At 34.0% G+C, this 15541-nt stretch overlaps 1 protein-coding gene across 1 annotated transcript in view; it reads left to right on the forward strand.

Moving 5' to 3' along the window:
• The window catches only part of EPHA3 (EPH receptor A3), a 356361-nt gene that overhangs the window by 234917 nt on the left and 105903 nt on the right, over positions 1-15541 (forward strand). Inside the window, 2 exon segments of the mRNA XM_033092431.1 lie at positions 793-948; positions 1674-2009. Coding sequence (XP_032948322.1) covers positions 793-948; positions 1674-2009 — 492 coding nt within the window.

Consider the following 15541-nt stretch of genomic DNA (forward strand, 5'->3'; position numbering starts at 1 on the left):
ATATTTGATAACAAGTTTATTGGGCTTAAAAAACACATCATTCGGAGATATGCCCAGAAAAAAAAAAAAGATAACATAGAGTTATTGAGTTATTTTTAAAACCTTGAATCTAATAACAATTTAAAATTATTACAATTTAAATATAAATTGTACCTCCTTCTGTATTTGAGATACAGATGAGGAAATATATTGCAATTTTTATTTTAGTCCACTACCACAGAAATAAAATAATGACACTGTCAAGGCAGAAAAAAAAATCATAGCTCATGAGAACCATGTATCAAGACTCTTAAAAATATAGACAAAGCGTGATTTCTTCCTATAGTTGTTTATGATTTGTAGGGATAAACTTGTACACACAGAAACCAATTAGAAAACAAGTAGTGAGTAATATAGTGCCAACGGCTGTGCAGATAGTATACACATCGTATCATGATTAAAGAAGGGAATAGCTACATACGACACGGCTTTGCTTTATTTTCTCCCCAAATATTCCAATGCCAAGTAAAGCTGTGAAAACATGAGCTGGAAATTTCATCGCACTCTATTGCCAAAATAATCTAAGTCTTTTTTTTTTTTTTTCTTTCTCTAACATTTGGTGCAAATTCAAATGTATATGTGGAAAAACTACACTGGGCCACATTATTTGCTTCTGTAAATGCTGGAAGGAAAGAAATGAATTTTTATTCATAGTGACTGCATGCCCTAACTTCCTGAAATCTGTTTTACATATTTTCAGAAATACGTTTTCAAAATGACCACAGAATTTTAAAAGAGTCATTTTGTTTGCAGCTTGTCAACCGGGTTTCTACAAGGCTTTGGATGGTAATATGAAGTGCGCTAAGTGCCCACCTCACAGTTCTACTCAAGAAGATGGTTCAGTGAACTGCAGGTGTGAGAATAATTACTTCCGAGCAGACAAAGACCCTCCATCCATGGCTTGTACCCGTGAGTAGTTTTGCTGCAACCCATGCCTCCATGTTTGTTTTATTTTGTTTGTTTTGTTGTTTTTCTTCTTGTTATTGTGCTTTATTTTTCTTTCTTTATTTATTAATTTGTTTGTTTTTTAAATCATTTGGCCCATTTCCTTATGTTATCCATGTGCAAATGGAAAGCTTTCTCTGCTTCACTCTTCATGCTTGGCTCACCACAAATGCAACATTTATCACACAAAATGAATTAATTTTTAAAGCACTTCCTACCACAGGGCCCCAGAAAGAAAGACAATTTTCTACATCTTGTTTTAGATTTTGCATTATATTTGACAGGAGAGGGGAGGTTATAGGCATGGGATTTGTGTTTTTACATTTCTATTCCCTCTTTTTATATGTTGGTCAAAGGTCATAGGGAAAAAGGACTAAGATTTATAAAACTAATGCTAAAGTTTGCATAACTATTCACAAGGGTATTGAATTTCGTGGTGAATTCCTTTGTTGGACTTTCTCTATGCATCTTCAACCTTGAGGGGAAACTCCCCCACTCGCAGCTTTGAGAGAACAGTGCTCTTGAATCCATGTGTCTATAATCTCATGGATCCTCTAAGGATGAATTAAAAGTGTATAGTAAAGACAAGATGATTATTTACCTCTTTCAGTTCCATTGTAAATTATCTATTTCCCTTGTAGTAGAAACCAGAAATGAGGCTCATTAATCTTTGTTGAACTACTTTGCAGGACCTCCATCTGCACCAAGAAATGTTATCTCTAATATAAACGAGACCTCGGTTATCCTGGACTGGAGTTGGCCCCTGGACACAGGAGGCCGGAAAGATGTTACCTTCAACATCATATGTAAAAAATGTGGGTGGAATGTAAAACAGTGTGAGCCATGCAGCCCAAATGTCCGCTTCCTCCCTCGACAGTTCAGACTCACCAATACCACAGTGACAGTGACAGACCTGCTGGCACACACTAACTACACCTTTGAAATCGATGCTGTGAACGGGGTGTCAGAGCTGAGCTCACCACCAAGACAGTTTGCTGCAGTCAGCATCACAACCAATCAGGCTGGTAAGTACATGCTGGACTCTTCCTACTCCTGCCATCTCAGAGTTAAGTTAACAGTTTTGACAGAGAGAGTGGAAAAAAAGGGTGGGGGAAAACAAGATTTGAAAGACCTCCAGGATTTTCTCTTCTATCACTTTTAGATAGTTGTGGTACATTAAATAACTCAATGTAATTCTTCAAGTGACAATGAATCATATGTTAGATGATTTAAAACTGATTTAATCCATTGCGTCTCAATTTGGAATATTTAAATATTTAGGGCTCTGGAGATAGTACTTGTGGGTACCTTGAAACATATGCAGATTTCAAAGAACTTAACAGACATTGAAACTCAGCTGTGAAAAGTTTATGTAGAATGTTTAAAATTAGAAATATCTTTACCTTAGTTACAATTATACCAGATTTTTGATACAGTTATTCAGTTATTTCATGATTTTCAGAAGCTCTGAGTATTATAGCTCAGAAAGTTATAAGTCTCTGATTAACTAAAAATAAAAAAATATATTATTTAATAACTGTAGCGTGTTTTTAAAATTTTAAAATATGAAATTTGTGGAGAAGCATAATGAAAAGTGGTCTTGGGGGAGAACATTTAGAAGCACTGATCTAAAAAATTTCGGGTAAATTGTTAGGTGATTTTGTCTACTTATATTTTTTCGCTGACAATCTTTTCCCAATTAAAAAAAAAAAAGCTACATTGGCAGGTAGTAAGTTAAGGCCCTTTAATATGGAATGGAAAAATTAAACAAGCAAACAAACATCTCATCTTTCTTTATCTTACATCCACATCTCCCTTTACTGTTAGTACATCTTGTTCTTTCAATCACTCATTAAATCTTCTATGTGTTTTCTAGTTCTCTGATAATTCTTGTGATTTTTTTTTATATATTTTTAACAGTGTGGTGTTCAAAATTACTAATGGGATTTTAGTTATGATTTTCTCAAACATAGAGACGTGTTATACCTTACAGAGTATACAGAGACATACCAATGATACTTCTTTGAGATAAGACAATCTTTTCTCCGATGTTGACTACTGTGATGAATATATAAACAGTTTTCCTTTGGAACTAACAAAGCTGTGCAAAGTTAAGCTGATAGATATTTACGTGCTTAATTGTTGCTATACGATATCATAATTAGGGATACATTCCAAATAGTTCAATTCAGAGATATAATTTTCATTTACACACAAACAAACATTGCAGCCAAAAAGGGCGAAAAGGGAGACACAGAATGCTCCCTGAGAATAATACTTCAACTAGAACTACAGATTCTTTAGTCAGCTCCCAGGTGGATTCACCACCAAGCTGGAAGTCAGGATTGAGTGTAAACTCTGCTTCTTCTCTGCATTTGGCTTACATTGTGAAGTCCCTCTGCTCTCTAGGGGGTTTTGCCTTTTGCTCTGAAGATATGTATACTGGATGCCTTAGGAAAAGGGAATGGAGAGATGACAAAGTTCTCTCATCAGCCAGAAGAGGTTGTAGAGCCACCAAATAACTAGCCAGAAAAAGTCACTATCATTTCTCTCCCTTGGCTTGTTCAGTAAGGTTAGTTAAGCTACCAAGGGCACAAAATTAATAGGTGTCATCCAGGGCTAATATTCAGCAAGTCTGCACCAGTATGACTGCTGCTTGTTAAAATTTTGTATTGTTTCTCCACTGGTTAGAAGTGGTTGTAACTACTTCTGTAGGTTAGTACAGAAATGCATCTGTTCTGGTTAATCTCTCAAGTAACCTAGTAAAATCCTAAACTCAGCATCTCAGGTCCATCCCATCCTCCCCCCATGATCCAGCAACCAAAAGGATAAATCCTGTCATAAAAGGGATTTCTAAGGCCCTTTGCTGGAACTCCTTCCTTTTGTGAGGGGTCTGTGTTCCTGACATGCCAGTTGATAGATATTTCGAATATAACCCTTGACAGAGTCCATGCTCAAATGGTTCTCTATCTAATTCCAAACCCCTCTCTTGTTCCCACTCTGCTTCTACTCTCTCTATTAATGCAAAGTTTATTGTTTTAGAGGTCTCATGGTGATAAATAAACTTTATTTGTGGAAAAGACATGACTTTGAAATGAAGTACACTGAATTATTATTTAAATCTTGCTTCCTAAAACGGTAATTTCTCCCACTTGAAGCTAGATCCCAGACTAGCACATGTTTTTGCTTTGCTTCAATTAGTAATATTTAAACTTTGTAACCAATAATATTCAAAATTTTGTAACTTAAGTTTATTTAACTATCTTCCATGAGAGAAAAAGTAAAAAAAAATGTAATGCTATTGCTATGTATCACATGATTATAGCTTCTCATATTCAGTGAAAACAGGAATTTTAAGAAACTATAATTATGTGGCAAATGGCTTTCCCAAATCTTATATTTCATGCTGATTTACTACCTGGTTTAAAATGGGAGCATCAATCTGTATTATAATTATGTCCTAAGTCAAACAGAAACGTATAAAAATAAGCAAGGATCTCCTTATTTCCTATCTCATCACCAGCTTCTAGCTTTCTGACAATGCATTTATCAGGACCAATGGTTTCAGATATATACAGTGAATGAATCTAGGTAAAGTGGCAACCCAGAGAAGGTTAAGACGTTAAAAAATAAATGGGGTTGATGCTTTGGCCCTCCTAGTTACAAATCACAGGGCGAGACAGAGATTCAACAGGGATGATATCAGTTACTCTCCCTAACCCTACTCTCATTTTTTTTTTTTTCCAATCACAAACTTTTCTACAGTATGCACTGCTAGGCTTCTTACATATTTATTTCAGGGTGTAGGTATTATTTTGTGTGCCTGGGAAGGTAGAGGTCTTTGTTCCATCTTCAAATCTCCACAGTAAGATATATAAACAAGATTAGAAGCAATGCATTTCTCCAGAGTGTGTTGCTTTGTTTTGCTTTATTTTTGCTTCTGTGAAGGTTAATGGACTGGTAGCCTTGAAAAATGAACTCCATAACACTAGAAAGATATGGCTATGTCAGATATGATGCCATAGTGTTTAAATTCCTCCTAGTCTCTCTATCTTTGACATGACATAAAGGGGAAATGTGAATGTGTCCCTTTTAATTTAGTTTGTGAAATTGAGTTTGTTGATATTTCTCTTGATTATATTGTAAAAGACATGTGATGACCACATGATAAGACATTTTCTAAATTGTAGCAGATTATGTTGTAAATTTGGATGCTAGTTCTCAGCATTCAATACGTTCACAAAGTATGTCAGTGAGATAAAAAGCATGCCTCTACATAAAGATTGTAACCATGAATCCATGAGTTTAGCTTGCACAGAAAGAACTGCAGCTGGCAAAACAATAATCTGTAAAGTTATAACTTGATATACATTTCTACTTTGTTTTTTCTTCCTTGAATTCGTCTATTTACCTGTCAGTTCCGGAAACAATCATTCTGGAGCATTAGTGGAATATCTGTCTCTGTTTATTCTGAATCGCCATCATAAAATCTGCCTTTTCCCCCACTATCCTATAACATATAATGATCTTAGACTAGAATAGGAAGTACTAACAGAGAATTTATGGACTTTCAATTTTGAGGTCCACTCCCACCCCCATTTTACAGTTGAAGAAACTGAGATATGAGAAGGTTTTCCAACATTTCATCAAGAGATCAAACTTCCGCTTAAGTGTCCCAACTCCAATGCACTTTCAACTTCTGTTCTTTTCTTTCTGCCATCCTGTGATTCATGCAGGCAGCTACAGAAATCACGCTGCTTTGGAGACAGAGAGAGCCTTTGCTGGGAAAATCTGCTATAACTTATGCCATCCACAATAAACTTGGTCCTTGCTTCTTCTATATCACAGAGGTTCTGAGGGGTATTCTGCAAAGTATCTTCCTTATCATCTCCATTCTTCCTCAAACCTAATCTCATTTTTTACTCCCTCATTCTCCACAGACAATTCTCCCTCTGTGATCCTATGATTTATAATAAGAAATATATATTTGGTCTTGGTCCCAGTTTATGGCACAGAGCTCCCAAAACCCTTGGAATTTCCTAACTGATAAGAGCAATAAAGGTGCATTTTGTTAATCATAACACCTTTAAACCACACCTGAGTTTATGTGAGTAAAGTGACATTTGGAAAACCCCTAAGGATGGGGGCTGGTTGCCAGTGGAACCAAACCCTGTGATTAGAGAGTTGAAACTTTCTGTTCCCCTCCCCCACAACCCCCTCTTTCCGGGGAAGCAGAGAACTGCTGAAGATAGAGTTCAATCATCCATGACCAACAATTTAATTAATCATGCTTAAGTAATGAAGCCTCCTTAAAAGCCTAAAGGAGAGGATTCAGAGATCTTCTGGGTTGGTAAACATATATACATACAGGTAGATGACATGCCTGGAGAGAGCATAGAATCTCTGTTCCTCTTGTCTCATACCTTGGCCAATGCCTCTCTGCCATCTGGCTTTTACTGAGTTGTATCATTTTATAATAAACTGATGATTTAGTAAGTAAAATGTTTGCCAGTATTCTGTGAACTGCTCTAGCAAATTATTTGACCCTGAGGAGGAAGTTTTGGGAATCCCCTTTTTTATAGCTGGTGGGTCAGAACCACAACCTGGACTTGAGATTGACATCTGAAAAGGGGTCAAGGGTGGTCTGGTTGGACTGAGCCCTTAACCTGTGGGATCTGATGCTAACTCCAGGTAGATCGTGTCAGAACAGAATGGAGTTGTAGGACACCTGGCTAGTGTTGCACAATTGCTTGTGTGGGGAAAATCCCTACACCTTCAGTGACCAGAAGTGAAATGTTCTGTGAGTGGAGTATTGAGAGGAGAGGAGACACACAGGAGTGTTTTCCCTCTTATACCCTCCTAACTTATTAAGACCATAACGTTTAAAAGGGAAAAGAAAACGTGATGCCCCACCTTCTTTAAATCTAATTTCCCTGCTCTGTAGTCCTTAACTCGCATTGATTCCTGACTCTGTAAAGAATGTTCTCTCAAGCAAATCTCCTCCCCTTTCAGCATCTTTAACAAGGATTCGCCTGGTTCTTTTTCATTGCCTTTTACATCGCACAGGTTTTCCTTCATCTTGAAGACAAAATAATGAAGTAACAAAAGCAGCAATAACCATACACTCCTAAGTGCATGCCCGCATTACAAATCGACTCTTCAAGATTTCACACTATTTTTCTCCTAATTTTCAAGATAAAATTAGACTTTTTAAAAAAGTAATTCTTATTTCTCCTTTTGTTCTCTCATTCTTACCACAGTTTTGTTTCTGCCCTCACTGAAGAGCAAGTTCCCTCCTGAGCACAGGAATAATTTCCTATGTGTATTTTTATGTTAAATTGTTAAGAAGGATGTACATTCCATGAGGGCATGGACCATGTTTGATGTTCACATTTGTATTTCTCAGACTTAGAGCAATGACTATTAGCACATTGTAATCACTCAAATGTTTACTGAATTAATGAATGAGTGAATGACTGTTTAAAGAAAATTTTACTCATTGAAAAATTAAAATGTGTTCTTCAAACCACTTTCTCACCTTATTTTTTTTCCTCTCTACTGATAAGACCACCATTTCCCCCAGTTTACCAGATTCTAACACTTAGAATCATGTTTGTTTCATATTGTACTTTTAAGAAGTTCTTACATGTTACTGAGTTTTTGTTGGAATTGTTTTGGATCCTCATACATTTTTCTCCACATTTAGTGGTATATTTTTAAAATCCTGGTTATAACATTTATAAATTAATAAAAACACAAATTATAATAGTCCTCTTTTAATTATGTTGAGATTCCAAGATAAAACAGAGTTGGAACTAAAATGTATTAATTTAAATAAAAATATCCTACTGCCCAGCATGTTCTTTCCACTGAGATATTTGTAAAAAAAAAAAAAAAAAAAAAAGTCAATGGATCAGCAAACATATTTAAATACCTCTTTAATATTTATGTGATATATGCCCCAGGCATATATACATTTATAATCTAAGTTTAAATTTTTAAAAAATTTACATGAATCTAATAAACTTGCACAAGACACTATGTAATTCAATGAGTTAAGAAGTGGCAGTTAAAGATTTTAAGGAAAACTTTGGAGAGGAGAGTTTAGATGTACTTTGAAAAATAGAAGTAAATTAGACAGGTATAAAAAAAAAGGAAGCACATGAATCACAACACTGGAGCTGAGTTCCCTGGGTAATAGGAAGGCTAGGCTGAACAGAGGAGATAGATCTTATTAAGGGGTAACAATAAATCAGTTTGAATAGCCAAGGAAGACCAAGCAAGTTCAATGTTAGATTGTGGGATATTGAATACAGATACACCTATTAAATGGAAGAGTAACCTAATTTAATCTGTATTTTAAGAAACTTAATTTTGAAAAGAGCAGGGAATAGAGTCAAAAAATATAATTCTTCACATGTGAATGCCTAAATTAGAAAGAAAGAAAGAAAGAAAGGAAGGAAGGAAGGAAGGAAGAAAGGAAGGCAGGAAGGAAGGAAGGAAGGAAGGAAGAAATGACATCATTGATTTAAATGAGTATTAGTGTTACCTGCAATTATTCTTTTCAAGTCTAAAATGGCATTTAAAATTTTTGAGCTGTCAACTCGAATCGAAATATGTTTTAGGAATTTTTGTTTTTTTCCTACCTGGATTCTTGTTAACGTTGAATTACTATCAGTCTTAGGACTGTTTTGCCTTGGAGTACTGCAGTCAACTAAACAACTGTAGCTAGAGACTTGGGTAAATGGCCTTGTCTTTTTCTCAATTTACATTAGTTGAAGAGGTTTCCCTCCATTTTCTGAGTCCTGGGATCGATCCAGTATTACCTTTTTTCAACATTTCCTTGAACCTTGAATTTTTGCTCCATGCAAGCATATTTTTAATATATTTTTTCTAGTTCTATTTAAACTTATGTTTTTCTCTATGAAGATTATCCTGACTCCTATACTTCCAAGAACTGAATGGACCTTTCCCTCCCTTTTTATTTACCCTAATGGAGTATATGTATAATTTATACCATAAAATTTGATTTGTTCACATGTATGAAAATGTTACAAAATGTTACAAAATAGTACCATACTACATAATATGTGCATATACATATCTGGTGTATTTACTTTGATTTCTTAAAAGTTAATATTTTACTACATTTACTTTATCATTCTCTCCCCCATCTTCTCTCTATATAGATATTAATTATGAACCACTTGAGGGTTAATTACAGGTATTATGCCTCTTTACTCTTATATACTTCAGTGTGAATTTCCGTTGTTTCATACTATGATCTCATCTGCACATTTAGTCAACTCTGTCAATTGTTTCACTAATGTCTGTTTAGCAGAAACAAATGGACATTCTGTTTATGTTCAGTTTCTATCTATAGTATAGTTCCTATCCATAATAATGAATATATGAATCCTTTTCTGTAAATTAACAATATGAAGGGAAAGAGAACCAACGCTTATTGGTAGGACATTCTAAGGTGCATGATATTACTCTAGGAATTTCACAGTTGACACTCCATTGAAAATGATCAGTAAATAATGTTATTTAAAACCAAGAGAATTCAACTTCACTTTATTTAGATTTCCTATTGAAAGATCATGAATTGATTCAAAGGAGGATAGCATCTTAGAGACTTTATGATATAATAAAAACATACCTGCCTCAGCTTTAGACAGAATAATCTCTATCGTGCACTGAATTTGATATCAAAGACAAATCCCTTTTTTTCCCTCTTGGTCACAAATTGCTATCCATCATAAAAGAGAACTGAACTAGAAACCCAAATCATAATTTTCCTATTTAGTTTATTTTGTGTGTTTGTGATTTTGGGACTGCAATTCAGAACTTCATTACCAGTATAATTTTAATCAATCAATATCTTTTTTTTAGCCTTTAAGTACACATATCGACTCACTTCTTAAAAACAATTTTAGAAGCTTTCCACCTATGGTTTCATGGACTATTTCACAAAACAAAGTAATAGCATCCATTAGTAGAAAAAGAAATAGATAGCTTTACTAAATCTTGAATAAACAATACACACGTTTAAAAAATGAACCCTAGACTATCAGAGCCCTTTGGCAAAGTTTAGAATCCACTCTTTTTTTTTAACGTTGATAAAGTAGATATTTCTAAATATCTTATATTCCTGATTTTGAAATATATTTCCTCTATCCACTTTGGGATTTAGAAATAGCTTATATAAATAGAACTAGGAATACCTCATGTCAAAGACAGCCAGGCAGTCTTGAGCAATTCTGAAGAAGGAAACATTTTGAACTAAAGGTAGAAAAGATGCGAAGTTGGATTTGCTATTAAACTGTGGACACATACTGGTGTATTTTCTACAGAAATGTATGCTGCCATGTAATTATGTACCCTGGAAGGAAACTAGACACCAGACAAAACTACATGAGTTTTTTTTCAGGATGTGAAGAAATGCATTTTATAGCATCAGCATAGAAAATCAGAATGTTAAACATAATGAAAATCAACTGAAAAAAAATAAAGATTCTAGTAATGTACTCTGATGAATCCCCCCTTCTTTCACTGGTACGATTAATAAACCCTAAGAATTAACCTCAACCTTTTACTTCTTTCAACATGCAAGTGAGGTCTGAATCAGCCCCAGAGAATACAAGTGGACATATACAATATAACCTTTGTGGTGCATTTTCCTTGTGTAGTAATTTAGCTTCTTGCTTTCTGATTTGCAATTGAGGCCCATACCTGTGCACCTAGCAATATCACTCTGCACAAGGTATCACAGTGTGCCTGAAGCATTCCATATCATTTAACACATTAATGGCACCTTTCAGCCATCATACCATGGTATGAAGACATAGTATATATCTACAACATGAGCAATACGCCGAACAAAAGCAGGACCATATATTGTCCTGACAGCTATTCAGAATATTTACATGAGCTTAAAACCATAACCGATGGAGAACCAGCAAATGGAGATGGTTTGGGGGCTTCCAGGATCTCCTGAATTCTCATCCCATCTTCATTCCTGATCCTTACTACCACTGCAATTAAGGAGCAGACATGTGCCTGGTGGATTGTGGTTACTCTTTTCCTGCTAGCTTCTCCTAAAGAGTGCTCCCGAGAACAGGAATATCAACCACCAATTAGAGGAGGGAATCTGGTGTTAATGAAACACTTACATGTTAAGAAAGATTTAATACTAACTTGTGCCACCTTCACTGCCTTTTGCCAAGAGCAAAAAAATATTTATTTAATACAAATATTTTTTATTCTTATTTTTCCCAGGCAGAACAATTTTAGTCACACAGTAAAGATAATAACATCTGTATCTATATAACTTACTGTACAAATGTGCTCTATTCCTGTAAAGTTAAATATAGAAATTCCTTAGAGAATAATTGCAATATGAATACGTACAAATAATTGAACAAATACAAATATTTAGAAGGAAAAGGTGCTTTCTCCTCAAAAGCAAAAATCTACTACCATTGGCCAGCCTTTATAATAAACTCTTTATTATATTACGATATCTCCAAATGTATTATCTCAGTGTTATGATATAACTATGATATAGCCCAACATTTGGACTTTCTAATCCTATCAATATTACACCATGCCAGAATTGAAAAAAGGACACCCCTTCCTCAAGGAATTTTATTGCCAGCTGCCACAAAAATTGTTGCAATAAGTATCCAAATTAAAAGAACTATGAGTATGCACCCTCACATACAGGGACCATAAAATTCTATAATATCCACACCAAGACAAAGCGTGTCAAGGCTAAAAGATGGGAAGCTCACATTTCTTACCCCACCCACTTCGTCAGTAATAATTGCTAACCTAAGTCCTCTTGATATGATAGGCATTGAATTAAAATCCATTACATAATTATATCATTCAATCCTTACAATTTCAAACAACTATAAGTGGTTAAATGTCTTGTCTATGATTACACAACTCCAAAATTTCTGTTCTTTACTGTTATAATATGTTATTTTTCTTATGGTTCAGGAAGGAGAAGCTTTGTACAAAATATAAGTAAAGCTGAATAAAGAAATATATAAAGATGTTTATCATATAATTGTACAATGTTGGCTGCCTGGAACATAGATTGTATGATTTTCTTTCTTTGAAATAAAAATTTTACATGATTTGGGCAATACTAATAATACTTAAAATCTGAATTGCTTTATTAGGAAGTTAGTTATCCAAATCTTTCTTGCCCAAACCAAATAACAGAAATCCTAAACTTCTAAAGTAGATTTGAAATATTGCACTTAATGTTAATTTAAAAGCATTTATTTTGACAATTTGTTACCACTCAGAAATTGCCTTTTACTGGTTTTCATTCTTCATTCCAGTAGGAAAAAAAAATTTACAACAAACCAACAGAAATAAAATCTGTCTCTGGTCACAATTTTGTCCAAGAAATAGTTTTAAAGGGGAGGCTATCTGTTAGAATAGGAAGTTCTGGAATGTTTGTCAAAAGAGGAGAAAAGAGCTTTCAGAAGTCTAGTTGTAAATCCAGGTGTTACTATTGAATAGTTGACTAAATTCTTTTTTTAATTTTTTAATTTGGTTTATTTATGCATTTATTCCCAAATTTGTTTAAAAAAAGAATTTAAGGCAGTTATTAGACTAAACTTACTGGAGTTTTTGTATCTTTTTGAAATAGATACAATAATAATTACTATACACAGATTGTTATGAGGACTAAATAAAACGAGAGAGAAAAAAAAAAGAGAGAGAGAGAGCATATGTGGCTGCGGAAGTGCTTAAATAAGTATCGTGCGCAGTTTCCAGCATAAGCATGCTGATTTTGCTCTATCTAAGGGAAATCAACCCGTCTTTTTAAAATTAAAAAAAATAATAATGATAAATATTAAAACGCAGGAGGTCAAGCTCTGAAACACCCTACTTTGATGTGATGATGTAATGTGATATGATTGGTTTAGGCTCCAGTTTTTTCACAATCCACATATGTGATGTGTAACAACCTTCACTAAGACAAGCCACCCTTACTTTATTCATTACATACACATATGTATGTATATGACCAACTTTGAGCCTGCAGTTGAGTGCCCAGGAGAAGGTCTAATGGAAGCGTCTAATGGGCAGTTGATATACTGGTCTATAACTCTGAGACGCAGGCTAGGACAGGATCCAAAGGCATCCATATAATAAGGGATTGGTAAGAATAGTAAACGGATAGTTAAGCAAAGCATATCTATAAAGAAATCATGGGGCAAAAGAATATTTGAACACTTATTATGGATAGAGTTAAAATGATAAACTTTTACCAAAGACCATGTTGTGACATAAAACAAAGATTTTGCAATTACTTAGGAGATGCCAAACTTTTAATCATTAGAATATCAGTTATTTTAAAGTACATTTTAGTAAGTTCACTATATTAACAAGAAGAGAACATGCTAAATGCCCCAAAAATAATTATGCTGCATTATAATGTTACATTTCATGTACTTTTAGTTGTTTGGTTCATCATGTTATTTGAATATACTTTTTGGGCAGACTTTGTTCATCTTTGTCCTTATACGGAGGATAATTATATGTATATCCTCTAAGAGGGAGTATATGTCACAATTTTTCATGCAGATTCCAATGTGCCAAAGAACTAGATTCTCTGTTTCTGTTTCATTAAATAAAGCTTGTTTTATTTTCCTTTAATTTAAATGTTTTCAAAAAGGCTTTTCATAGTTGACATCTGAAATAACGTATTTCTTTTCTGATTTGAATTGACATGGTTGAAGAATTTGGTTTAATTTGAAATCTTCTGAAAGGTTTAAAAAATGAATCTCATTAATCTTACTTGAGATATGTTTCCATTATAAACTACTTCAATACATTCTTATTATTGTAGATAGATTTCCTTAGTAAAGTCCCAATATAAAATAGCTAAAGAGCTAGGTTTTACAATTTACTACTTAGGTATTCATATGTGCCTGTGTGTTTGTATATCTGTGTGTGTGTGTGTGTGTGTGTGTGTGTATACATACATCAAGAAGAATATAAAGATCTACAAAGAGTAAAGTTCTAGAAAATATTTGAAGTCTAACAGATTTGAGAGAATAAAGTCTCTTTTTTGCTAGATTATGTAAACTTGGATAGTTTTAATCTTGATTATCTATTTAATAAAGATTATACCTACACTGAGATGTGGTCAAGACAAGAACAAATGCCCATATAAGCATTTATAGAGCTCGCTACTTATAAGGGATCAATAATACTTGGTACTTAATATCTTCAATGAGCATTGGGAACATTGAGCAACAAGCATACTTTTGAAGATCAAAATAACTTTTAGATGTCCCTGATTTTCTGTGGCAATAAATAACACATTTGATTAATGGCTTTTTTTCATTCCCTAAGCATTGACTGAGCATTTAGTATGAACCAGGTACTACCATGTTTCCCCAGAAATAAGACCTAGATGGACAATCAGTTCTAATGCATCTTTTGGAACAAAAATTAATATAAGATCCAGTCTTATGTTATATAAGACCCGGTCTTATATTATAGTAAAATAAGACTGGGTTTTATATTAATTTTTCTCCAAAAGACACATTAGAGCTGATTGTCCGGCTAGGTCTTATTTTCTGGGAAACACGGTATGCTGGATTCACTGTGGATAAAATGATGATATGATTAAGATGTGGCTACTATCACCAAGGAGCTCTCAGTTTAGTAGATCTTAAAGGTTTTAAGGAACCAGCGTGAAATTGATTAGTTTGGCCAAGAAAAGGCAGGCAAGGGCCAGCTGCCAAGAGACTTCAGCAAGCATCAGCAGCTCAGGGAAGCCACCCAGCAAAACAGATTTACCTTGAATTCACAGATAATGCCAAATTATGTATAATAGTTTAATATTTTTTCATTACTAAAGGAGAGATTTCTTAAAACTATATTTTATGTGATTTTGTGTGTGCGCGTGTGTGTGTGTGTGTGTGACGTGATGCTAAAAATCAGTCTACTATGCCAAAGATTTTCACTAGGAAGAAGAGGAAAATAAATAAAACACTTTAAATTATGTACACATTAAATGATAGTTGCACATGTAGTTTAATGATCTCTCAACTGAGTGTGTCTGGTGTGTATAAAGGACTTAGTAAAAAATATGAATTTACAATAATGGGATGAGACCAAATATTTAGAACTCTCTAGTGAAAGTTTCCACATCAGTCTTGCTTCTTTGTCCGTCTATTTGTGCATTCATTCACTTATTGATCAAGCAGGCTTTTTTGTTATTAGCATGGAATGGAGCATTCTATTGAATATGCAAATTTACAGACGACTACCACATAAAGCATATGAAACTAGAATATCCTAAAATATAATTAATAGTAAAAGTAATTCTTCATCTTAGTAATTAAGGAAATGTCAAAATTTTAGAAATGTTCATAATTATCATTGTAAACATGAATTATAATTGTTCTGACTATATATGACCAGAATTTAGCACTGATGTCACATCAATATGCAGTGGTTTCCTATTCTGTCTGCTTTTTGTTAGGATACTGATGTTTACAAATGTTGCCTAATTCTA

Source organism: Rhinolophus ferrumequinum, chromosome 2 (assembly GCF_004115265.2).
Source record: "Rhinolophus ferrumequinum isolate MPI-CBG mRhiFer1 chromosome 2, mRhiFer1_v1.p, whole genome shotgun sequence".
Classification (NCBI taxonomy): domain Eukaryota; kingdom Metazoa; phylum Chordata; class Mammalia; order Chiroptera; family Rhinolophidae; genus Rhinolophus; species Rhinolophus ferrumequinum.